A 24,197-nucleotide genomic window follows, 5' to 3' on the forward strand; every position below is an offset into this window, starting at 1 on the left:
GAAGGGGTAGTGGGAGACATTGAGGAGGGAATTGTAAGTATCTGAATTGGTCACACTTATGGTCTCCAATTCACGTAAACAAAAGCAGGTGCTGTATCTAAGTTTGGCTTCCTGCCATTTAGGTCTGTTTGTCCACCCATCCATCATCAAAAGTGTACTTCCCCAGTGCTGGGCACTGAGAATACAGAAATGACTCAGCTTCCACATTTGCCATGTGGAAGTTCACTGTACAACTGGTAACTTGTTGCATTCTGGTCTGGTTTTCTTGTTATTAAGAGGAAAACACACAATGAAAATGATATTAATTTTATTGCATCATTTTACTGACTAGAACGCCAGACTTAGAGTGGATATAAGTATAAAAATAACCAAATTCTTACAAATAATACTTTGCTGCTACAGTACTGAATAATTAGTGGAGGTTGCAATTATAATACAACTTTAAATAACACTCTCATAATGGGTTTAACACAATCAACCAGGGGCTAAGGTTTAAAGGTTTACAAAGAGAAATCCAGGACAACATGAAAACTCCCAAAGTTCATATTCCAGCTAAATGCTTCATTTAACCGTCAATCCACCAACACAAACATTAACAAAACTCAGAGCAACTCATGATGAAACAGTTGTTCTCTTTTTAGGACAGGCCAAGGTTAATACAGAAAGGTAAATGAGTCGGATTAGTTTCCCAGGCAGAACTGATTCCATCCCATCCCTGGCCTATCCCATCCTCCCTACCCAAGAAATCTGTAATGAAGTATGTTAAGTGCATTTTAAAAATCTGAATATGCAAATTCTTCAAAACGTCCTCTTTGAAAATGCCCAGGTGACAGACCCAGTCTCGGACCTGTCTCTTTTTAGACCTGAATGGTCCCCCTTTGGTTTCATAGGGTTTTCTGTGAGCAGTTTACACCAGATATGATGGAGTATAACGCTAATGAAGATACTTTACTACAACAAATTAATTGGCATTTAATACTTTCATGTTCCTACTATTTTAGTCAGTTCTCTTCCTTGGAGATTTAAGAAAAAAAGAAAACATACCCAAAGGCAAACTCTACAAAACCAGTATCTCTATTTCCAAAAACACACATGAGAACCTCAGAATGACACTTTGTTAAGGGAGGAAATGAAATGTCCCTTCTCATCCACACAAAAGCTTTCAGATAGGAAAAAAAAGATGCTACTAAGGGTAATTTCAAGTAAAATACAAAGTATTGAAATACTGAACTTTGCATTCTTCCTCTTTCCAAAGAAGTGCTGTAGTCTCAAAATTTGTGTATTTTAGAACTATGGGTCAAAACCCTAACTTTGGGTGTGTTAGGCTAAACTTAGCCAAGGGCAACTGGAGTGGACAGCTCCTCTTCCTCAGGCAGAGTTAAATCGGCTTACAGGACACCCGGGCATCTCACCAGGGGGCAACACAGTTTCACGCAGGCACCAAAAAGCCACACGTGATGGGTGACCCAAAGGTGCCTGCCCTGGGAACTTTCACATCTGAATAGGTGTCATCCTTCAACGGCATATTCTTGGGTAGCCATCCAGCCTAGGAGTCCAAAGATGCTGTCTTCTCCCTTGGGCCCACTTTAAGAGTTACCTCTTTAAGAACTCAATCGTCACATCTTAGTTTTTGACCTCAGATGCCATCAGCCAACTTGACTGAACCACCTATCAGCAATTTTGGCTCTAAATGTCTTAGCTGCTTCTGAAAATATACTTCCCCTCAAAGGAGGAAGATGTGTCAGCGTTTAAGACATTCCACTGAATATGTTCCCAATTCTGAAAACAGTTCACAAAAATATGCTTCCAGTATGTAGGAGCCATGGCCTTACCATGGGAACAAGGCAAGCAACTCTCAGATGGATGTGTATGTCTGACTGCACTTGTCAGAAACCCAGGTCCTTGCCTTCCACTTCCTATACCAAAGCCACGTGCCAGTGTGCTTCTTGCTGAGCACAAGCCAGCCACTATTTTCTTAATGACAAGTGTCTAAGAAATACATATAAAAACCAATCTGAAAGCACATTTTCAAAAGGGTAGTCAGCATTTTTTTTTTGCATTTCACGTCATTAATTTGGTTACTTCTTAAAAATAATATTAAGGTTCCTTAAAAAAATAACTTATCTTTAAAGCCCTTTCTCTCTTGCCCTCTGATATTTAAGGTATACAGGATGGTGAGGGGTGTGCCAGGACAGTAAGGCAGGGGGCTACAGTGGGCAGAGTAGCTGGGGGAGTCAGGCAGACAAGGGTTTCAGTCCCGCTTCTACAGGGCAAGCTATTTATCCTCTCTGAAGGTTTCTGTACCTGAGAAATGGGCACTTCCATGCCCACCTCTCAAGGATACTGTGAGGAGCCTTGCCCAGAGCCTGGTCATGGTAGGAGCATGTCAGTTCATCCGCCTAAAGAAACAGACTCCAGGGCCTTAGGCTGGCTCAAGGGGCAGAGGAAAAGACAATGGAATAAGACCCTCTGGAGCTTAAACCAAACCACTGATGCCAGGGAGCCAGCCAGCCACCCTTCCCTGCTGCAGTGTGTGACGGGACACACAGATGCCCCTGCGCCTGGCTCCTCTCTATGGAGGTTTAAGCATCTCTTGAGCTGTTACACATCACTTGCCCCTTCCTCTCACCTTCCCCCTTCCTCTCACCTTCCCCCATCTGTGGGATATTGGTGCAGGATTGTGGCATCTGTGCACATGAATCACACACCCCAGGTGCAGGGGCTGACATGGAGCACTGTGTCTGGGCGGAGAGCCTCCGCGTGCCAGGTGTGCATCCAGGCCTCTTCTGCTATCAGGTGTTTCCCCTTGGCCTAGGCGGGACCCTTCTGCAGCTAGGAACCCCGTGCAGGAGTGCAGCTGGCCTCTCCCTTCCTCACTGGGTCACAGACATGCTTTACTCATGTCCTCTTAGAGCCTCATGCTCTGGAGGTGCCTTCCCCACACCCAAACGCCTCCTGGAAACTGTGGAGACTGTGTGACCTCAACCTTGTGGGTGCCTCCTTTTTTTCTCAGTTAAAACAACAAAATAAAACACTCTTAATCCACTCCATACGGAAGAAACCCATGAACAAGAAGCATTGTTGGAACTCACAGGACACCGTTTTCTCGATGTTGGGATTCTTCCCAAGAATGTTTTCAGGACAGAACACTTCATTTTGTGGAGCTGAAGTCTTCTGGCTCCGATAGAGGAGATGATTTGTCAGCTGTGACGTCAGCTGAAGGCAGTGGAAGTGTATGCCTGGGAATAGCCTCCCTACATGGCTCTTCCCACAGCTGCGGGTTCTGGGGGTGAGCAGGCATGCTGCGGAAGGAGCCAAGAAGCCTAGTCTGTGGGCTCAGATGAGCTGCAGGAGCTCAGAACTCTCCAGTTAGATGCGAGGCCGTGAGCCACAAAGGGCCATTGGTTCTACAGCGAGAGAGGCCCAAGCTTTCAAAAAGGCGACACTTTGAAATTTTAGGTTAGCCTCCACTGATAAAAACAGTTCTCCTTTTATTTATCTCATGGATGAGTGCAATTTAACTACTAAAATGCACCTCCCCTGACTAGGACTCTTGCTACAGCAGGGTGATGGTGAGTGGTGGAGACCACGGGACACAGGAGTTCTTGCTTAAAACCATCAGGGCCAAGGATTATGTAAGAATAGGGATTATATTTAGAGGACCTTGAAGAAACAACCATGCCCGGGGCAGAACTGTCCCCAGTGGCTGCACCATTTCCAGAAATGTGAAGCGGGACTCCCCGCTTCAGGGTGGAGACAATTCTTTTACCTCTGTATTCCCCTCACTTCATCCCAAACCAGGATGCCCCAAAGAAGGCCAATAAACACAGTTCCCCAGGTGGCAATTAAAGACACTGAGTACTGGATGTCTCCCTGGCAGGACCCACATCACAGGCATAATAAATAAGATGAGTGGAACTTCCTTCCCGAAGGTCAACCCTCAGTTCCTCGACCAACCGGAAGTCTTCAGTTCTCCCACACGGACTGGAAGTATAACCACGTTTCTGGAGGGTGCGACACAGCCATATGAAGAGGTACAAATGACTGGGTGAGAAAAAAAAGTTATTTCTTCAGCCGAATAAACAGGCTTGAGTGGTTGAAAGTTTACATGGGGTTTGTGGACATGAGATTCTGGGTACAAAGTGCTGCAGTAGCCGGTGAGCAAACTCATGTGTGGCTCCATCTCGGCTCCCTGTTCTTCCTCAGGAATCCACGCAGCTTCCCAAAGCACTGTTGATGCAGGAAATCTAACCTGCCTATTCAGCCCATCCCTCTAACCACATCCAGCTGCAGGGGCTCAACAAGCTGCTTTCCTAGAGTGGTGAAACCTGCGTTCAGTTTGACATTTCTCCTCCATACGCAGCTGCCTCTGGCCTCCACAATGGTGATCAGAGTCCCAGGCCCCAGGCTGGGCCCTCATGGATGAAAAGTGCCCCCCTGCCTGCAATCTGCCTGCTGAGCCTCCAGCTAAAACCAAATATAAGTTGTTTTGCCCTGATCCAGGCTTGTTTGAAAAAGTGAGATTTAACTGCAAAGAGATTAAAAAAAAAAAATCTTAAATACATGTGTCACCTTGACTTAAAAAACACATTGCAGTTGTGTGCGGTGCCTCACACATTTCCTCACTGTGGGGGCTGGCTTGGAAACTGTAGCATAAGACAACCTAGAAACATATGAAAACACTGTCCGTTCAATGGTGACATCTTCAGACTTCAGTGGTACACTCATCCTCATCTGTTGTTTAGCACGCAGGCGCTGGGCAGGAAAATAATTAACAAGCCAGTATTTTGCTGCAAATGAATCACCAAATTGCTGCCTATGGAAGTGTCTCGGGAAAGGAAGCCTTCTTTCTGGAACAGTCTCGAAACAGATCCAAAAGGAAACCTCCCACCCAATTTACTAAAGTGCAAACGAAGGGAAAACCAGGTCCCTGCACTGATGTCTAGTGGTCTGCCCTGGCTAATAGTCGCCCTGGTGCCAGTGCCATGGTGCAGTCACTCAGAGAGACTCTCTTGATACTGGCCCACATTCACGTTCACAGTAACAACAAAGGTGCTGAATGAGCAGCCTGTGGTTCCACATCCACCTGTCTCCTCCACTGTGGTCACGCCCCGCATGCCTGTCCCTCTTCCTGCTTGCCACTCAGCGTGGCTCCCGACAAATCCTGGGCGCAGCCTCCTGGTGCGGTCCTCTGAGCAGAGGTCCCAGGTGACTGGCTCAGAGCAATGAGTCCCTCTCTCTCCTGGACTTAAAAGTAGTCTCTTCTTCTGCTTTCATCACTGATGAAAGACGGGTTATACTGTCCGGGGAAAATGCAAGAATGCCGTGATCCTGGCAGTCCAGTGTAGGCCGGGTAGAGTCCGTTTCGTTCAAGTTCTGGATTCCTTACACTTGTAGGCTGGTTGCCAAAGAGAAAAGAAGAAAAGTCAATTTATCATTCTTGGGTTTAAATTACAGTGTTAAATCCCAATGATTTTAGACCAATGTAAGAAAAGATCTGGGTTTCTCCTGTATGATGTGGTTCTACCAATTATTTCTAATTTTTTAAAAGTATCTTTCTCTCTGGAGCACAACCCACTTTAATCCTTCCTGTCCCAGCAACCATGCAGAAGGCAACTGATGCAAATGGAGGAACTGACCTTTATAAGGTCCTACGACCATCTAGTTGCAGGTGGAGTTAGGACCCCAAACCAGGAGGCCAACAGCAATCCTCAAGTGACCAGTTGGATCTCAAAAAAAGGCTCCCTGGGAATAAGAGTAGCCCGCTACTTTGAGGAGGCCTTCATAGTAGCACCAAAGGTAAATTATTTCTTGGCAGAAATAAAATACTAGCTACTATGTATCATAAATGAGTTGCAGGAGAGCCCAATGTGGGAATCACCTGGACGACACCTGAGCCCACTGTGTGGAACAGCTTGTCTACCCAGGTGACAGTTTCATGCCCTAAGCTTAGGCTCTGCCTCTACAGACTGCTCAGCCCGCTATTTTTTTCCTTCTTTCTTTTTCTTTTCCTCCTTCCTTTCCTTTCTCCTTTCCCTTTCTTTCTTTTTCTTTTTTTACCTTTCCCTCTCTTTCTTTCTTTCTTTTCTTTTCTTTTCCTTTTTCTTTCTTTTTTTAGATGGAGTCTCACTCTGTCGCCAAGCCGGAGTGCAGTGGCGCAATCTCGGCTCATTGCAACCCCTGCCTCCTGGGTTTGAGGTACTCTCCTGCCTCAACCTCCCGAGTAGCTGGGACTACAGGTGCACGCTACCAAGCCCAGCTAATTTTTGTATTTTTAGTAGAGACGTGGTTTCACCATGTTAGCCAGAATGGTCTCGATCTCTTGACCTCGTGATCCACCTGCCTTGGCCTCCCAAAGTGCTGGGATTATAGGCGTGAGCCACTGCGCCCGGCCTTTTTTTTTTTTTTTTTTTTTGAGACAGGGTCTTGCTCTATTGCCCAGCCTGGAGTGCAATGGCACAAACACTGTTCACTGTAACCTTGACCTCCTGGGCTTAAGTGATCCTCCTGCCTTAGCCTCCTGAGTAGCTGGATGTACAGGGGTCCACCACCATGCCTGGCTAATTAAAAAAAGAAAAAAATTTGTAGAGACAGGGTCTCACCATGTTGCCCAGGCTGGTCTTGAACTCCTAGGGTCAAGCAATCCCCCGATCTTGGCCTCCCAAAGTGATTACAGGGATTATAGGCATGAGCCACTGTGCCTGGCCAGCCTGCTATTTTTGGAATAAAGATGGGGTTCATTTACATTCTTGACTACGTTTATTTAAGGTAACTATTTAATACCATGGAAACATGCAGTGAAGTTGGTTCCTATGATGCCACAGGCCTGTTTGTTGCTAGTTATTGAACCGTGCTGGGGCTGAGGAGTCCCGAGTAAAGGATGAGAGTGTGGGGACACACCGGCGTAAAATACCAGCTCAGTTATAGCTTCAGTTAGTAAAGGAAAAGGACTTTCCTGATAAACAGAGAAACAAAGCCCAATGCAGAAATATCAATGGGAATATTTTTGCTAGAGCTAAGTTTGTATCTCTTTTATGTTTTTTTCCTTATTTATAACTTTTTGTTCTTCCTCTAGGTTCAAATTTTCCAAAAAGAGTCTATGGAAATAAACAGCTTCTTAGCATGAACAAACTTGTCCCTCCCATCCAAAGTCTGCATCCCCATGGTTAATTGCCACAGCAACCAGAGGAATTATGGTTTCTGTCACAAGATTGTCTAACACCATTAAGTCCCCACGGGGCAAGGTTTATTGCTATTCCTCAAACAGCTCCACATGGCACGAGAAGTCACCTGATAACCATTTACTTTTCAGCTCAGATACGCCTGTTCGTGTTTGCTTTATGGTTGATACAGTGATATGAAATGAGCTGGGCAGTTTACAGGAATATGACACAGGTTAAATTCAATATGGGAGAAAGGCAGCAAGGGTTCAAGGTTGTCTCCTACCTTTCCAAATGATGCAGTCCAGGCTGGACATAGCAAATTATTAAAGGCCTACTGAGTATACAATATTCTAAACCTGAGAAGTGCTTGTTGAGGACGACATTGAATTGTTGTTCTCTTTAAACCTTTTCCCCACCCCCTAGTTGGTTTTGTTGTTGTTGTTGTTGTTTATTGCTATTATTATTATTATTATTATTTTGAGATAGGATCTCACTCTGTTGCCCAGGCTGGAGTACAGTGGTGCAATCTTGGCTCACTGCAACCTCTGCCTCCCCAACTCAAGCAATCCTCCCATCTTAGCCTCTCAAGTAGCTGGAACCACAGGCAAGCACCACCATGCCAGGCTAATTTTTTGTAGAGATGAGCATGGTTTCTGTAGAGACATGATTTCACCATGTTGCCCAGGCTGGTCTCAAACTCCTGGACTCACAAGATCTGCCCACCTCGGCCTCCCAAAGTGCTGGGATTACAGGTGTGAGCCACTGTGCCCAGCCACCAATCCTCTAGTTTTAAGTACCTAACCACACAAGGTAAGCATGGCAGACAGGAGATAAAAATGAAAGGGCCAAAGGCTAAATATCACTAAATTCTTGCTCTACCTTTCAGTTTCCATTCCTATAACTTAAAAGCCAAGTTTAGTAACAAGAGGGTTACTGCTACAACCACATAAATATAATGTGCTTTATGGAAATATCCTTCATACCTCAATAGCAACACTGATAAGTACCATGCAAATAGACTGTAGGTAAACTGACTAGTAAATCAGAGGTTCATGCCACTACTCTTTAACCCTTAACTAACTGTAATGCTTTTACTACAACAAAACAGAATTCCTTTACTTCTCAGAGGAACCGGGGGCCCTGGGGTCATCCTGACACAGGAATACACACCGAGTAGTACACATCCGTCATCTGGAGGAGGTTTTTGGTACTTCCATTCTCATGCATTTCAATAGCTTCTCGGCCCCATTCTTGTGAGCGAGGATTTTTGGGGTATTCAGCATATGGGGACATTTGGAAATCTCCACTTTTGAAGATGAGTTTGCTTATGTCATTTTTATTCTTTCTGTGGGATACAAAAATATTTGTAAAGCTCAATTCTGTAAAGAAGTGATACTGTGAAAGCACCAACTATGATTTTATAATGTAAATTCAACTGAAAGCTACCATTATATTTATTTGTAGCTGCCCACTGAGTAGTATTATTATTGTTGTTATTTGGTATTTGCCTACAACAAGTAAATATGCAGTTAGGTGCAAAAAAAGATACAAAAATTCTTCCAACCCAAAGGGGCCAGATTATCAGGGGGTAGGGGGACAAAAACAGCAGCAATAGGGCAGATTTAGACTCTTCTACAGGACAGAGATCACTGTGTCTTGGGGGTGGCCAGGAAAACAAGGGTCATAAATCCACAGAATGCTGGAGCCAGAGGGGCCCTTAGACTCATTCTAGTCCAGTGGATCCCAAGCTGCCCAAGCATCAGAATTTACATGGGAAGAGTCTGGGTCTCCCCCAGATTGACTGAATCAGGAGCTCTGGGGATAGGATGGGGCAGCTGCAGCTCAGTAAAGAGACCTGACTTGTCCTCTGGGTCACCTTTTGCTACTAGAAGGTTTGGAACTAGAATTCAGGCCTCCAACTCTCCGGGCAGTGCTCTTTCTACTACACGAAGCAAATATTTCACAAGTCATAAAAACAGAATGGTTTGTTTATGAAAAAGCCCACCTATTTATACACCTGTACAAATTCTCATTTCAGCAGGTTACAGAAATGCTACTCGTGAGATCTCACTGACTGCAAATTGTTGGAATCTGTGTTCTTCACCTATCTAACCGGTCCAGGATCAGAAATTTTAAATTATATTTGTCACAGATAGGATAATCTGAAATCTTTTTCTTTCTACCACACTAAACTACAAATAAGTTTTCTAGGGAAAGCAAAAAGTGACTCAGGGTCATAAAACCAAATGTCTAGCATGTGGCTTAGGTGCTGGCTCTTTGTGGAAGTTGGGAACAGACCTGCCACTGTGTTGCTTCCTGGTGGGTGGGGTACCTGGGCTCAGACAATGACATACTCATGCACAACTACCTTCTCTTCTCAGGAGCCAGCAGGCACAGGCTCCTTCCCCAAATGGGTACACCACACAGTACAGAACACATAGCAAATATGAGGCTTCTGTCCCTTGAGCGCTCAGGTTATGTCCCTCTAGGTAACCATTCCTAGTCTCATCCCCTGAAGTTTATTTCCACTCATATGGTTTATCTTTGATGATTTGATGGCAATTTGGAAAATAATAGGCAAAGGCTATACCATAAGGCCTGCATTCCTAGTTGGGCAGTTAGGGCACATTGCTCTCTGCTGCCTTTTTGAAGACAGAGGATATCTTAAAATGTCCTTTATGTCAACGGTAGAAAAGATAACTAGCTATTTTGGGAGGTTCCCCCCATCTGTTACATCTAGATAATTCCTGCCATTATTATCATCTAAGTCAGAGGTCATAATTTTCCCTTATCTGAATAGATCATCACAGGGAAGGGGAATCAATTTCCTCCTTTCTCTTCCTTTTCCAATAGAAACCCAATCTCAGTGGCTTCCAGGAAGCCCAAAGCATCCCACATTGCTGCTACAACTTCTCTACTGCAAAAATATTTCATCTTTCTTTGTCTGCTTCTCTTTCTGTACATAGCTTTACTGAGAAACAGTTCACATATCATACAATTCACTCATTTAATGGTTTCTGGCATATTCAGACTTGTGCAACCATCATCACAATTTTAGAACAGTTTCATCACCCCAAGAAGAAACCCCATACCCCTTAGCCACCATCTTCCAATTCTCCCCTTTTCCCCACCACTCTGGCCCTAGACAACCATTAATCTACTTTCCAACTCTATTAGGTTTGCCTATTTCAGATAAGTCATATAAATAGAATCATACAGTAGGTGGTCTTTTGGGACTGGCTTGTTTCACTTAGCGTATTTTCAGGGTTCACCCATGTTATAGTATGTATCAGTACTTCATTCAGTTTATGCTGGAATCATATTCCATTGTAGAAATATATCACATTTTGTTTATCCATTGACAAACATTGGTAGAGTTTTCACCTTTTGGCTATTGTAAATAATGTTGCTGTGAACATTCACGTGAAGTTTTTGTGTGAGTATACCTTTTCACTTCTCTTGCTATACCTAAGAGTGGAAGTGCTGGGTCCAATGGTAACTCTGTCTTTAACTTTCAGACTTTTTCAAAGCGGCTGCACCATTTTACATTCCCACTAGCAGTGTATGGGGGATTCTGATTTTTCCACTTCCTCACCAATGCTTGTTATTTTCTAGGTGTTTTTTTGTTTTGTTTTGTTTTGTTTGAGACGGAGTCTGGCTCTGTCACCCAGGCTGGAGTGCAGTGGCATGATCTCAGCTCACTGCACCTCTGCCTCCCAGGTTCAAGCAATTCTCCTGCCTCAGCCTCCCGAGTAGCTGGGATTACAGGCATGCACCACCACACCCAGCTAATTTTTTATATTTTTGGCGGAGACAGGGTTTCACCATGTTGGCCAGGCTGGTCTTGAACTCATGACCTGAAGTGATCCACTCGCCTCGAACTCCCAAAGTGCTGGAATTACAGGCTGAGCCACTGTGCCCAGCAGCTGTTTTCTTTTTTTTTTTTTAATAGCCATCTTAATGGGTGTGAAGTGGTGTCTCATGGTGGTTTCGATTTGCATTTCCTAGGTGACTAATGATGTTGACCATCTTTTCGTGTGTGCCATGATCGGGATATAGTTTGTCCCCACCCAGTCTCATGCTGAAATTTAATCCCCAGTGTGGAGGTGCTGGGGGATGGGGCCTACAGGGAGGTGTCTGGGCCATGAGGGCAGATCTCTCATGAAAGGACTAATACCTTTCCTGGGAAAGCTGGTTGTTCAAAAGAGCCTGATACCTCTCCCCTAGCCCCCCACCTCTTGCTTTCTTTCTCATCAGGTGGCTCCCTTCATCTTCCTCCAGGAGTGGAAGCAGCCTGAGGCCCTCACCAGATACAGACGCCCAATCTCAAAATTTGCAGCCATCAGAATTGTGAGCCAAATAAACCTTTTTCTTTAGAAACTACCCATTGATATGGTTCGGCTATGTCCCCATCCAGATCTCATCTTGAATTCCCACGTGTTGTGGGAGGGACCTGGTGGGAGATGGATGAATCATGGGGGTGGGTCTTTCCCATGCTGTTCTCATGATAGTAAATGAGTCTCATGAGATCTGATGGTTCTATACGGGGGAGTTTCCCTGCACAAGCTCTCTCTTTGCCTGCTGCCATTCACGTAAGACATGTCTTGCTCCTCTTTGCCTTCCACCATGATTGTGAGGCTTCCCCAGCCACGTGGAACTGTAAGTCCATTAAACCTCTTTATTTTGCAGATTGCTCAGTCTTGGGCATGTCTTTATCAGCAGTGTAAAAATGGACTAATATACCCAGCCTCAGGTATTCCTTTACAGCAACACAAAATGGACTAAGACAATGTGCTTATTGGCCATCTGTATCTCTTCTTTGAAGAAATGTCTATTCAAGTTTTTGTCCAGTTTTAAAATTAGGTTGTTGAGTTGTAAGAGTTCCTTCTATATTCTAGATACAAGTCCCTTATTAGACACATAATTTGCAAGTATTTTCTCATGCAACCCATATTTGCAAGTATGGGTTGTCTTTTCACTTTCTTGATAGTGTCCTTTGGAGTACAAAAGTTTTTAATTCTGATGAAGCCCAGTTTATTTCTTTTTTCATTTCCTGCTTGTGCTTTCAGCTATTCTTTTCTAATAAAGAAAATGAAGTTCCATTTACTCCCCTTCTTTTTCCTCACAGGCACCAACTATCGTGAATTCCCTTTCTCCTTTTTTAAAAATGGGTTAGTCACACATTATGGTTTAATATTGTGAACCATCTCAAGTATCCTGTAAAAGAATACAAACTGACCCTTGTATAGCACAGGCAAAGGAACGGGATTGGAATCTGAACCCTCATCACTTACCTGCAACAGGTAACAATCAGTGCAATGCCTAGGATGAGCAGGAGCCCACCTCCCGCGGCTGCGATCACCACAGTGATAAGCTGATAGGCTAAACGTAAAACAAACAAAAAAGCATATTGGCTGGAGGTAATGAAGGAATGAGTGAGTTCTCAAGAATGGTCTCCCCTGACTCTACAGTCACCACCCTGCCTTGAGGGGTGCCCTCGCCTACAACTTCCTACTCTCTGGCAAGGGATCCTCAATGGCTATCTCCAAGGCTCTCCATATTGAGAAAAGTTTTTTTTTGTTGTTGTTGTTGTTGTTTTCTGAGACAGAGTCTCACCCTGTCGCCCCGGCTGGAGTGCAGTGGTGCAATCTCAGCTCACTGCAACCTCCGCCTCCTGGGTTCAAGCGATTCTCCTGTCTCGGCCTCCCAAGTAGCTGGGACTACAGGTGCGTGCCACCAGGCCCGGCTAATTTTTTGTATTTTTAGTAGAGACAGGGTTTCACTGTGTTAGCCAGGATGGTCTCAATCTCCTGACCTCGTGATCCACCTGCCTCAGCCTCCCAAAGTTCTGGGATTACAGGCATGAGCCACCACGCCCGGCCAAAAAGCTCCCTTTTTTAAGCCACTCCTAGGATGGTGGCTCCTAACTTTTACCTGTGCACCAGCCCCGATGAAATTTTCACCAACCCACGGTAGAAAAAGAAAAATAAATGTGAGTTATGAGTTTTTTAAAAACTTAATTTGTTCCTCTTTGATAACTGTTCTATAATCTAAGATTTTTGTCCTTTCTACTTTTCTCTGTCACTTAAGATGGATGCCTTTTATCATGTGTAAATTATGCCTCAGTAAATCTGATTTTTATTAAAGTAATGGATGGGTCCAGGAGACCGAGGTTGCTGTGAGCTGAGATCAAACCACTGCACTCCAGCCTGGGTGACACAGTGAGACTCTGTCTCAAAAATAAATAAATAAATAAATAAAAAAGTAATGGAGATAACGCAGAATCTTTTCTTGGTCACTTCCCACCCTTTGGTGTTGTTTAATTTTTTGAGTTAATGGTGATAGTAGATATAAAAATTCTTTTTTTTTTTCTTTTTTTTTCCGAGACGGAGTCTTGCTCTTGTTGCCCAGTCTGGAGTGCAATGGTGCGATCCCGGCTCACTGAACCTCCACCTCCTGGGTTCAAGCGATTCTTCTGCCTCAGCCTCCTGAGTAGCTGGGATTACAGACACGTGCCACCATGCCCTGCTAATTTTTTTGTGTTTTTAGTAGAGACGAGGTTTCGCAATGTTGGCCAGACTGATCTCGAACTCCTAACCTCAGGTGGTCCACCAGCCTCTGCCTCCCAAAGTGCTGGGATTACAGGCTTGAGCCACCATGCCTGGCCTAAAAATTCTTGATTCAGTTCTAGATTTTTACTTGATAAAATAAAAAGGAGGCAACCCTAGGTTAGACTCCCCAATTTTATAAGGAACATTACTGATCAGTTAAGTCTAGAGTCTGGGAATCACTGCATCAACCATGCTAGGGACTGAGTAGCTCCTCAATAGATACACATCAAATTTAATTACCAGAAATTAGCAGTGATTTAAGCAAGTACATATCATATGTAGAAAGCAATATTAAAAGCTTTAATGAATTGCTTTTATATCTATGTATTTCTGGTAAAATCATATCTTCAATAAATTTTATTAAATATTCCTATTGATTTTTTGGTTGTGGAAATACAAGAAAATTGTGTTCTCTAGTTGTAGGATCCAGGATGAAACACCAGTAGCCGGATTCTCGATAGTAAATTAAGATTGGAGCCTGTAATCCCAGCACTTTGGGAGGCCGAGGCAGGCAGATCACGAGGTCAGGAGATTGAGACCATCCTGGCTAACATGGTGAAACCCCGTTTCTACTAAACAAGGATGTAAACAAGGATGAGGTACAGGGCTGACACCTTCCTCCCCTCCTCACCAAGCTTCTAGAGCACTAGGTGCTGGTTGAGAATGAAGACAGGCAACAGGTAGACTATGAGCAAATACAAGCCATGCAACAATTTTCCTATCCTTTTATTTAAATAAATAGCACAGAAACCTGGCTATTACGTAAAACCATCAGTATTAGGATACAAAAGCCATCAGTATTAAGATATACAGGAAACAAAGCCAAGCAACAGAATAAACACATTCTCTTCCTTACCTCCCAACACATGTATTTGAAAGTTTCTTTTTTAACAAAAGTGAAGACAGAAAACAAACCTCTTGAATTTATCCACTTTTCTTCATCTCCCCCAACATGGCTCTGAGCTACCATCATCCCTTGTCTGGACAACTGCAGCTGCTTCCCAACGCATCCACCTGTGCCCAGTCTTGTCCACTCACTATTATAGAAAGCAAATCTGATCTTGCCATTTCCCTGCTTTAAAAAACCCTCTGTGGCTCCCTTTTTTCCTAAAGACCAGAGTCTGGCTCCTGCTTATCCTGCCACACCAAGTTAAATTTTCTCACTTCCAACAAAACAAGTAAGCATCCATTTTAGAAGTGACCCTTGCAAGTGGCTGCAGCTGTAGCAGGTTCCTGTTGGAAACAAGCAGTTTTGTCTAAAAAGAGACACAGATGGTGTAGACCAGTGCTTCTCAAACTATCTGTGGTCAAGGACCAGTTTTTTTTTTTTTTTTTTTTTTTTTTTTTTTTTTTTACAGTGTCTGGCTCCATTGCCCAGGCTGGAGTGCAATGGTGTGATCTCGGCTCACTGCAACCTCTTCCTCCCAGGTTCAAGCGATTCTCATGCCTCAACCTCCTGAGTAGCTGTGATTACAGGCACGCGCCACCATGCCCAGCTAATTTTTTGGCATTTTTAGTAGAGATGGGGTTTCGCTATGTTGGCCAGGCTGGTCTCAAACTCTTGGCCTCCAGTGATCCGCTCACCTCGGCCTCTCACGGTGCTGAGATTACAGATGTGAGCCACAGCGCCTGGCCTGAGGACCAGTTTTTGCTTGCTTGTTTGTGCTTCTGGATATCCTTTTTTTTTTTGAGACAGGTCTCACTATGTTGCCCACACTGGAGTGCAGTGGCAAAATCACAGTTCACTGCAGCCTTCAACTCCTGGGCTCAAGCAATCCTTCTGCCTCAGCCTGCCAAGCAGCTGGGACCACGGGCGCAACTAATTTTTGGTTTTTGTAGGGACAGGGTATCACTATGTTGTCCAGGCTGGTCTTGAACTCCTGGCCTCAAGTGGTCCTCTCACCCTGGCCTCCCAAAGTGCTGGGATTACAGGTGTGAGCCACTGCGCCCAACCTGGATATTCTTTTTAAATAAAGAAAATAAAGTCGCATGTGCTCCTCCCCTCATCTGTCCCTACAGGCACCAACTATCATAAATTTCACTTTTTCCTTTTTTTTTTTTTTAAAGTTTTTTTTTTTTAAAGTCACAGTCAACTCGACTGTGGACTGATATATTTGTGAAATATAATAAAACTCTTTTCCAAGGCTCCCATGCTTGGATGTCACAGTTATGTCAAGTTAATATAAACATTTCTAAGTGCTCACTCTCAACTTCTGTGTTATCTTGCCATGGTCCAGTAACAGTTCACACGGCAGACCACAAGTTGTACAGCACTGGCATAGACGAGGGCTTCTCAAACTCCCGTCTGCATCTCAGTCACCCACAAGCCTTGTTAAAACCCAGATTCCTGGTCCCTGCTCCAAGAGATTTGGTTCAGTCATACTGGGCAGGGGCTCAGAACCTCACTTCTAGAGGCTTCTATGGGATGGTGCTGCTGCCAGCCAATGGACCAGACCGTGGGTAGCACTGGTTTAGATTACACAGGAGAGGAAAGAGCACTGGGCTGAAAGCCAGGAGACCACCCAGCACACAAGCAGAGAGAAAGAGCCTGGGAGGAACTCACCAAAATGTTTGCACAAGTTAGCACTGCCTCGGGTAATGGTGGATAATTTGCTTTCTTCTTTGTGCTTTTCTGTATTTCCCAAATTTTATTTACATATTTACATATGCACACACACACACACACCCCTCCCTGAAATCTTGACATTGTGTATATATACACATACATATTTTTTTTTTTCTTTTTGAGACGGAGTCGCCCAGGCTGGAGTGCAGTGGCACGATCTTGGCTCACTGCAACCTCTGCCTCCCGGGTTCAAGCGATTCTCCTTCCTCAGCCAGCTGAGTAGCTGGGATTATAGGAATGAACCACCATGCTCAGCTAATTTTTGTATTTTTAGAGAGATGGAGTTTCACCATGTTGGCCAGGCTGGTCTCAAACTCCTGACCTCATGATCCGCCCGCCTCGGCCTCCCAAAGTGCTGGGATTACAGGCGTGAGCCACCACGCCCAGTCATATACATATTTTTTAAAGAGTACATTTGAAGTTCTTTGGCAGCCATGTCACTGTAACCTTGTAATATCCCCCACAGATCTTCTTAAAATCATTCTACAACTGATCTTTTGGGGTTAAGTACTGATTTTAGATTTATGATGACGTAGAAGTGCATGGATTTGAATAAGTGCCAACTGAAGTGTTTCCTAGCTTTAGAGGTGCTCTGAATATTTAGGTGAGACAGAGGCAGTGAATGTCATCTTAGGCTTGTCTGTCCTATCCTTTTTAGTGCGAAAAGATTTCTGGAATGAAGAGCTTGGAATTCTTAGTCCTACTTTCTTCTTGGCATTTGTTGACATTTCAGTCTTTCTCAAGCAATGGCTCCATGTTTCCCTTATTCTTCACAGCTTGACATTGCTGTCATCACAGTTAGCATCTTTCATCAAACCAACAGCACATTCTGGGCCTTAGCCTTTCCCCAGAGCCATATTTGTTTATGTTTATATGCTTATTTGGATGGGATCTACTGGACTATCTGCTTAGCCACCCCCCTTCTGAAAACTGTGCACCCCCTTCCATCTGCAGCCAGGGGTGGGCACACTCGGACATGTAACACCATCCCCTGGACACAGCTGGCTGGTCCTGGAACAAACCCACCATCCAAAGTGGATCAATTAGTTACTTCCCAGGAATTTGAGAAAAGAGGGCCATCACTTTCACAATTGCTGAGCTAGAGACCTCCCCACCCCCAACCAAGAGCTGTTTGGTGACCCTATTTCCCATCATGTTGTCTGGGAAGGAGAGCCTGCATACAGATACATGGCAAAGAGTGGAGATGAGACATGAGGATGCAGTCATGGCAACATGTGCTCTCACAGGAAGCTCCTCGCTACCCCCAGCTGCTGAGCTTCCTTCCTCCACTTCCTTGGTTCCTTCCACTCCTGATGCCAGGATTCTTCCAATAAACTCTCTTTGTCGCTTAGGCTAACTAGGCTCACTTACTCCAGGAGAACCTTAGCCAACCTTCCTTTAAGATTCTTGAACACATTACAGAATTTTCTAGGTAGCCACATTAGTTTTTATCTTACAATGCATTCAGTTCTCTCCATATTTTTCCTCACTGAGCTCACTTGTGATTTATGGTTAGAATTTTGCCTTTTATTTTTTAATCTTTTTTTGAGACAAGGTCTTGCTCTGTCACCCAGGCTGCAGTGTAGTGGCATGATTACAGCTCACTGCTACCTCAACCCCCCAGCTCAAGTGATCCTCTCACCTCAGTTTCCCAAGTAGCTGGGACACTAAGTGCATGCCACCATGCCTGGCTGATTTTTTTTTTTTTTTTTTTTTTTTTTTTAGAGATGAGGTCTCGCTATGTTGCCCAGGTTGGTCTCAAATTTCTGGGCTCAAGCAATCCTCCCTCCTCAGCCTCCTAAAGTGCTGGGATTACAGGTGTGAGCCACCGCACTCAGACAAATTTTGCCTTTAAAATCTTTCCATTCCTCTTCCATCTCTGTTCACAGCATTCTTATTTTCTCCTGCACCTTCTGAAATTCACCTTTTGCAAGTCTACAACCAGGGTGTGAACATACCCAGTGCCCACCACTCTCCACTGTGACAGTGCCCCACATGATTGTCACTTTCTCCTGATGTTTTACACAACTCTATCCCTTCCACCTCACCAAATAGTCTTCACTAGCAGAAGGGTTGGGTACAGAACAGCAGTTCCCTCTCCCCAATCCCTGCCTTACCCCGTTTGAAGTGAAGGGAGGCCAGTCAAGACCGAGTAAAATGACTGCTTTTAGCTGAATGAGACTTCCAGCTGCCTTCTGGGTAATATTAATAGATTCTCCCTCCTTCCTCCTAAGCAGTTTAGTGCTGTCTTCCCAGATGTTTGTTCTGAGTGACTCCCACCAACACACAGCATTTCCATTGGTCTAAGTCTTTTATAACCCAAGGCAACAACTGGGTGAACACAACTGAAAGACACCTTCTACACCTGCCATCAGACCGTGGGTTGGGCTGGGAAGACAGTGTAGAAAGATATTTAAGCGGAATGTCTGGCTTCACGGGAAGAGGGCTGTCAGTGGGGAAGGCAGACTCTCACTCCCTGCTGGCTACACTGGGAGGCTGTGAGGCAGGGGTCTCCTCTGAAGAGGTGCAGACCCTTTGAATGAAAGGATGACCTACAAAAGAGACGTGGCAAATATGAAAGAGGGATGGAAAAAAATGTCTGTGGCCAGAAAAAAGTAATCTAGGAGAATTATGTGAGCTCTATGATCACAAAATGACAATAACCATAAAACAGAAAAATGGGGCCAGGCACGGTGGCTCATGCCTGTAATCCCAGCTTTGGGAGGCTGAGGCAGGTGGATCACCTGAGTTCAGGAGTTCGATACCAGCCTGGCCAATGTGATGAAACCCTGCCTCTACTAAAAATACAAAAAGTTACCCAGGTGTGGTGGTGGGGTCCTGTAATTCCAGCTACTCAGGAGGCTGAGGTAGGAGAATCCCTTGAACCCCAGAGGCAGAGGATGCAGTGAACCAAGATCGCGCCATTGCACTCCAGCCTGGGCAACAAGAGTGAAACTCCGTCTCAAAAAAAAACAAAAAACAAAAAAAACAACCAAAAAACAAAACAAAAACAAACAAACAAAAAACAGAAGAATGGCTTAGATGACAGAATATTTTAAAAAGAGACTTTTGAAAGGCAGTAAGAGGGGAATGGTTAAGCAAATTACAGTAGGTCCATAGAGCAGAATTTCACAGGACTATCAAAAGTAACATTATAAAATTATGTAAGTGAAAACATTCCACAGTTTACTAGGTTTAAAAGCAGGTTACAGAACAGTATGTTCAGTGAGATCGAATTTCTGTTAAAAAGACATACACATATATATCTCTGGAAAAATATATAATACCAGTGTTTCTCTAACTTTAATATGCATATAAATATGCATATTAACTAAATTTATGGGCCTGGTGAGAATTCAGATTCGGATTCAGTGGGTCTGGAGTGGGGAGCCCGAAGTTGCTCATTTCCAACAAGCTCCAAGGTGACATGGATCCTGCTGGCCTATGCCCCACACTTAGTAGTAAGGAAACATGGTCAACATAGTGTTTAATGGGTGGTGAGACTGTTTACTCTCCTCTTCCCTTAACTTCTATTTATTTTCTAATTAATTTGGGTTAAAATAGGGGAAATTAATGGGCATGTGCTATATTGTTATTTTTTAAAAAAGGAATTTATTTTAAAAATAGAAAAAAGGCTAAACAACCCAAAGTGTCATGAGAGCAATCATGAAACTGTGAGGAGGAACCAACGTAAACTTCCAGCAACAGAGGAAATGTGCACGCCCTAAGAAAAGGGTGGAGGCAAGGGGAGTGAGAGACACATCTGATGACACATTCCTAAAAGAATTCTGGGGCCATCTGGCAAATGGTATATTTGCTGTTGAAATTGGTGGAATCTGGGATATAAACAGAGAGATATTTTACGTGTTTAAAAAATTAAAAGGAGAGCCGTGATAAGAAAGGTGCAGGCCTGCGCTGCCCAGGAGTGGGGGCCCTGCTCCAGCAGGGGGTGAAGACTTGAGAGAAAGGTTTGTCCTGCCCTTTCCAGATATTTATTCGTTTACTTATTTTTTGAGACAGAGTCTTGCTCTGTCGCCCAGGCTGGAGTGCAATGGTGCAATCTCGGCTTACTGCAGCCTCTGCCTGCCAGGTTCAAGCGATTATCCTGCCTCAGCCTCCCGAGTAGCTGGGATTACAGGCATGCGCCACCACGTCCAGCTAATTTTCGTATTTTTAGTAGAGATGAGGTTTCACCATGTTGGCCAGTCTGGTCTCGAACTCCTGACCTCAAATGACTCTCCTGCCTCGGCCTCCCAAAGTGCTGGGATTACAGGCGTGAGCCACTGTGCCTTGCCCTTTCCAGTTTCTCTGTAAGGAGCAAGGACTGAAATCTGGGCACAAGTAGAAAGTGCACAGAAACTTTTGAGGGGTAGGACATAGGTTACGCCTAATGCCAAAATCTACTGGAGTTGGATGATGTGTGCTTGGCTGGAAAAAGCCAGCCTCCCCAGCCTCATTGGGCTTGGGTAGAGCATCTGCCCTAAGAAGCCTGCATAGAGAAGAAGCATTTCTTGCCTACGAAAAATCCAGCCTGAGTCACAGCCCCAGGAAGGCCCCTGCTGTCTTGGGTGGCAATAATGGGAGTAATAGCGGTGGGCAGTCAGAGCCCTGCTATTTGGCACAAAACGTTGAGTGATGATTCACAGATTCCCAATATGCTATCACCATAGAGAGGGATGAATTCCCAACTCCTTAACCAACACCCAGGTCTTGGCCCAGACCTCAGAGAAAGAGGCAGGTGGCAAGTGCTACTTATTATCAGCCACTATAATATTAACTGTCTTGCAACACCGAAACTAATAGAGATATCAAAATGATAAAGTGATATTTACATGCCATCACAGAATAACAAAAGTTACCAAACTAAAGATAGGCGGCCGGTTCTAAAAGGTGGCCAGGAGCAAACCATCCAGATAGGCCTCTGCCCTCTGCTGGACACAGTGACAGTGACTTGGACAAATGGGAAGGAAAAGGAAGTCTGAGGAATCAGAGAGAAATCTTGGCTACTTCCAGAACCCCACAAAAATAATGGAGAGGACTTGACTTTTTCCTAACATAAGAACTTACAGAATAGTCAATGACATAGGGAAACAGCATCCCCAAACATGTATAGTACTTAATAATCTCTGAGAAAAAAATTACCAGTGCCACTTAGAATAATGCCCTGCAGCTCACACCCCTTTCCTGCAGCCCTTTATAGACTCATGTTCCCTCGATGGATCACTCTTCCATTCGCTGAGAAACATGAAGCATTTTCTAATAAAACTTATTTAGGGGTCAGGTGTGGTAGCTCATGCCTGTAATCCTAACACTTTGGGAGACCAACGTGGGAGGATTGCTTGAGACTGAGAGGTTGAGGCTACAGTGAGCCATGATCAGGCCACTGCACTCCAGCCTGGGCAATAGAGAGAGACCTCATCTCTAAAAATAAAAAATAAAAACTAGGGAGCTGTCTGACCAAAGCAGGTTTAAAGTACTAGCTCATTCTATGAGAGGCCTGTCAGGGATGAGAGGCACCAAGAGGACTGAGCAGGTCATATCTCTTACCTCCTGCTCCCTGGCTCACCCGAGGGGCACACGTGGAGAACAGGGTGGCCACACCTCCACACCTCTCACCTGTCTCACTGGCTCCCTCTTTCTCTGCCATCAGGTGGGATTGCATTCAGATGAGTTTCTTGCACACGTGATACAGGTCTGCTGCACTTTGAGCCTCCTGCTGCTAAGCCTCTCTCTTTTTTTTTTTTTTTTTTTGAGACGGAGTCTCGCTGTGTCGCCCCGGCCAGAGTGCAATGGCGCTATCCCGGCTCACTGCAAGCTCCGCCCCCCCAGGTTCACGCCATTCTCCTGCCTCAGCCTCCTGAGTAGCTGGAACTACAGGCGCCTGCCACCATGCCCAGCTAATTTTTTGTATTTTTAGTAGAGACGGGGTTTCACCGGGTTAGCCAGGACGGTCTCAATCTCCTGACCTCGTGATCCGCCCGCCTCGGCCTCCCAAAGTGCTGGGATTACAGGCGTGAGCCACAGCGACCGGCCAAGCCTCTCTGTTTCTAACAATATCTTAGGATCAGGTCCGCAGGCTTGTGATGTAACCTCTACTCTTAGCCTTGAAGCATCTCTTCTGAAAGACTATATATGTGTACACACACACACACACACACACACACACACATATATATATATACCATGTAGTTCTAGTATTCCAGCATTTGGGAAACAAGACTCAAATATCCTAAATTTCTGTCTGATTATTCAGCCTCCTTTTTCCACATTGAAACGTTATAGATTTTCTTATCTATTTTTGTGCACAGGCTACTCCATTCTCTGATCAGTTTACGAGCTCTCTGTGACTCTGTTCTGGTTTCAAGTGAGAAATGAGATTCACACGAAAAAGTGAACACACACCACTCTGTAGACCAGGCAGCCCCTTTAAGGCACAGATATCCTCCTAAACACAAAAGCATAAAGACCCTGAGCCCAGCTGAGAAACTGGCTTGCCTAAATACTGATCTTTAGAAAAGGACATGTACTGCCATCCAGACTGTTTTACATAAGCCAAATCTCCAAAATACTCAAGCCTACCCTGTTCAGCATTGACACCTAAAAAGAATTTTGACTATTCTTTAATTTATTAAATAAAAAAGCCTAAAATATGATAACTTCCTTGCCTAATATTATTAAACTGAGTGCACCAAACACCATTTAGAGCGTGATGACTGGGGTCCATTGGAGTGAAGGGCCGTGCTCACATGGTTCTATGGCCCCACAGTGTCCTCTGGGACTTCTAAAGAGTACAGGGTTGTTTACTACACCACTCAGGGCTGCAGGTTCCTACTTAAAAAACAAACATCGGCCGGGCACGGCGGCTCATGCCTGGAATCCCAGCACTTTGGGAGGCCGAGGTGGGCGGATTACAAGGTCAAGAGATCGGGACCATCCTGGCCAACATGGTAAAACCCCGTCTCTACTAAAAATACAAAAATTAGCTGGGTGTGGTGGTGCACACCTGTTGTCCCAGCTACTTGGGAGACTGAGGCAAGAAAATCGCTTGAACCCAGGAGGCGGAGGTTGCAGTGAGCTGAGATCATGCCACTGAACTCCAGCCTGGCGACAGAACAAGACTCCATCTCAAAAACACAAAAAAAACAAATATCAATTCTGTGAGCTCCTCCCTCTCTAGTCATATGACTATAAATATAATTGCTTTTAGAATTGCCTCCCTAGTCTTTCTCTGAGGCTATCTTCTGTAACCTCTTGCTAGTCTGCAGTCAAGATAAATCAGATGACCAAAGTCATCAGTAATCCTAAATGGATATGTAATTCCAAGTCTCTAGACTCTGACCTGAGAGTATAGCGCCATGCTGGGTGCACCAAGAGAGTTTTATGTCAGTTTTATATTCAGCATTGAATGTGTTTGATTTTTATTTCATTATTTTTATTTTTTAGTTATGCTCAAAGGAAGTCAATAATGAAACTTGCTAATAGAAAACCTTTACGAACAAAGAAAACACCACTGAAGAAATCAGATGTAAGGTATACCACTGGGGAATAGAAACGGGGGGCTTTTTTACACACATTAAATAAAATCATGTCTACTTTCCTTCTAGTAAACTTATAATATAGTCCACTGGCACATTTGTCTGTAGGATGAGAGCCAAAGCTGTCCTAAACTAAAATCTTCATTGTTAGTATTTCTATTACATCCTATGATATGCTATATCCCCAAATTTAATTTTGCAGATAATTTCAATTTCTAATGTATGAATATAAGAAAATGTCAGTGCAAGCAGTCTTAAATGA

General features: G+C 44.3%; 1 protein-coding gene across 4 annotated transcripts in view; it reads right to left on the reverse strand.

Annotated features, from left to right (window-relative positions):
* Positions 1-290: 290 nt before the first annotated feature.
* Positions 291-24,197, reverse strand: part of HEG1 (heart development protein with EGF like domains 1) — a 90,063-nt gene continuing 66,156 nt past the window's right edge. For all 4 annotated transcript variants that reach the window (XM_016941815.4, XM_016941814.4, XM_516708.9 and 1 more), the window contains 3 exons: positions 12,458-12,545; positions 8,334-8,508; positions 291-5,398 (listed from right to left, as the gene is read on the reverse strand). In XM_016941815.4, coding sequence (XP_016797304.2) covers positions 5,249-5,398; positions 8,334-8,508; positions 12,458-12,545 — 413 coding nt within the window. In that variant the 3' untranslated portion in view covers positions 291-5,248. The remainder of the gene's footprint in view (positions 5,399-8,333; positions 8,509-12,457; positions 12,546-24,197) is intronic.

This window comes from Pan troglodytes, chromosome 2 (genome assembly GCF_028858775.2).
Source record: "Pan troglodytes isolate AG18354 chromosome 2, NHGRI_mPanTro3-v2.0_pri, whole genome shotgun sequence".
Classification (NCBI taxonomy): Eukaryota; Metazoa; Chordata; class Mammalia; order Primates; family Hominidae; genus Pan; species Pan troglodytes.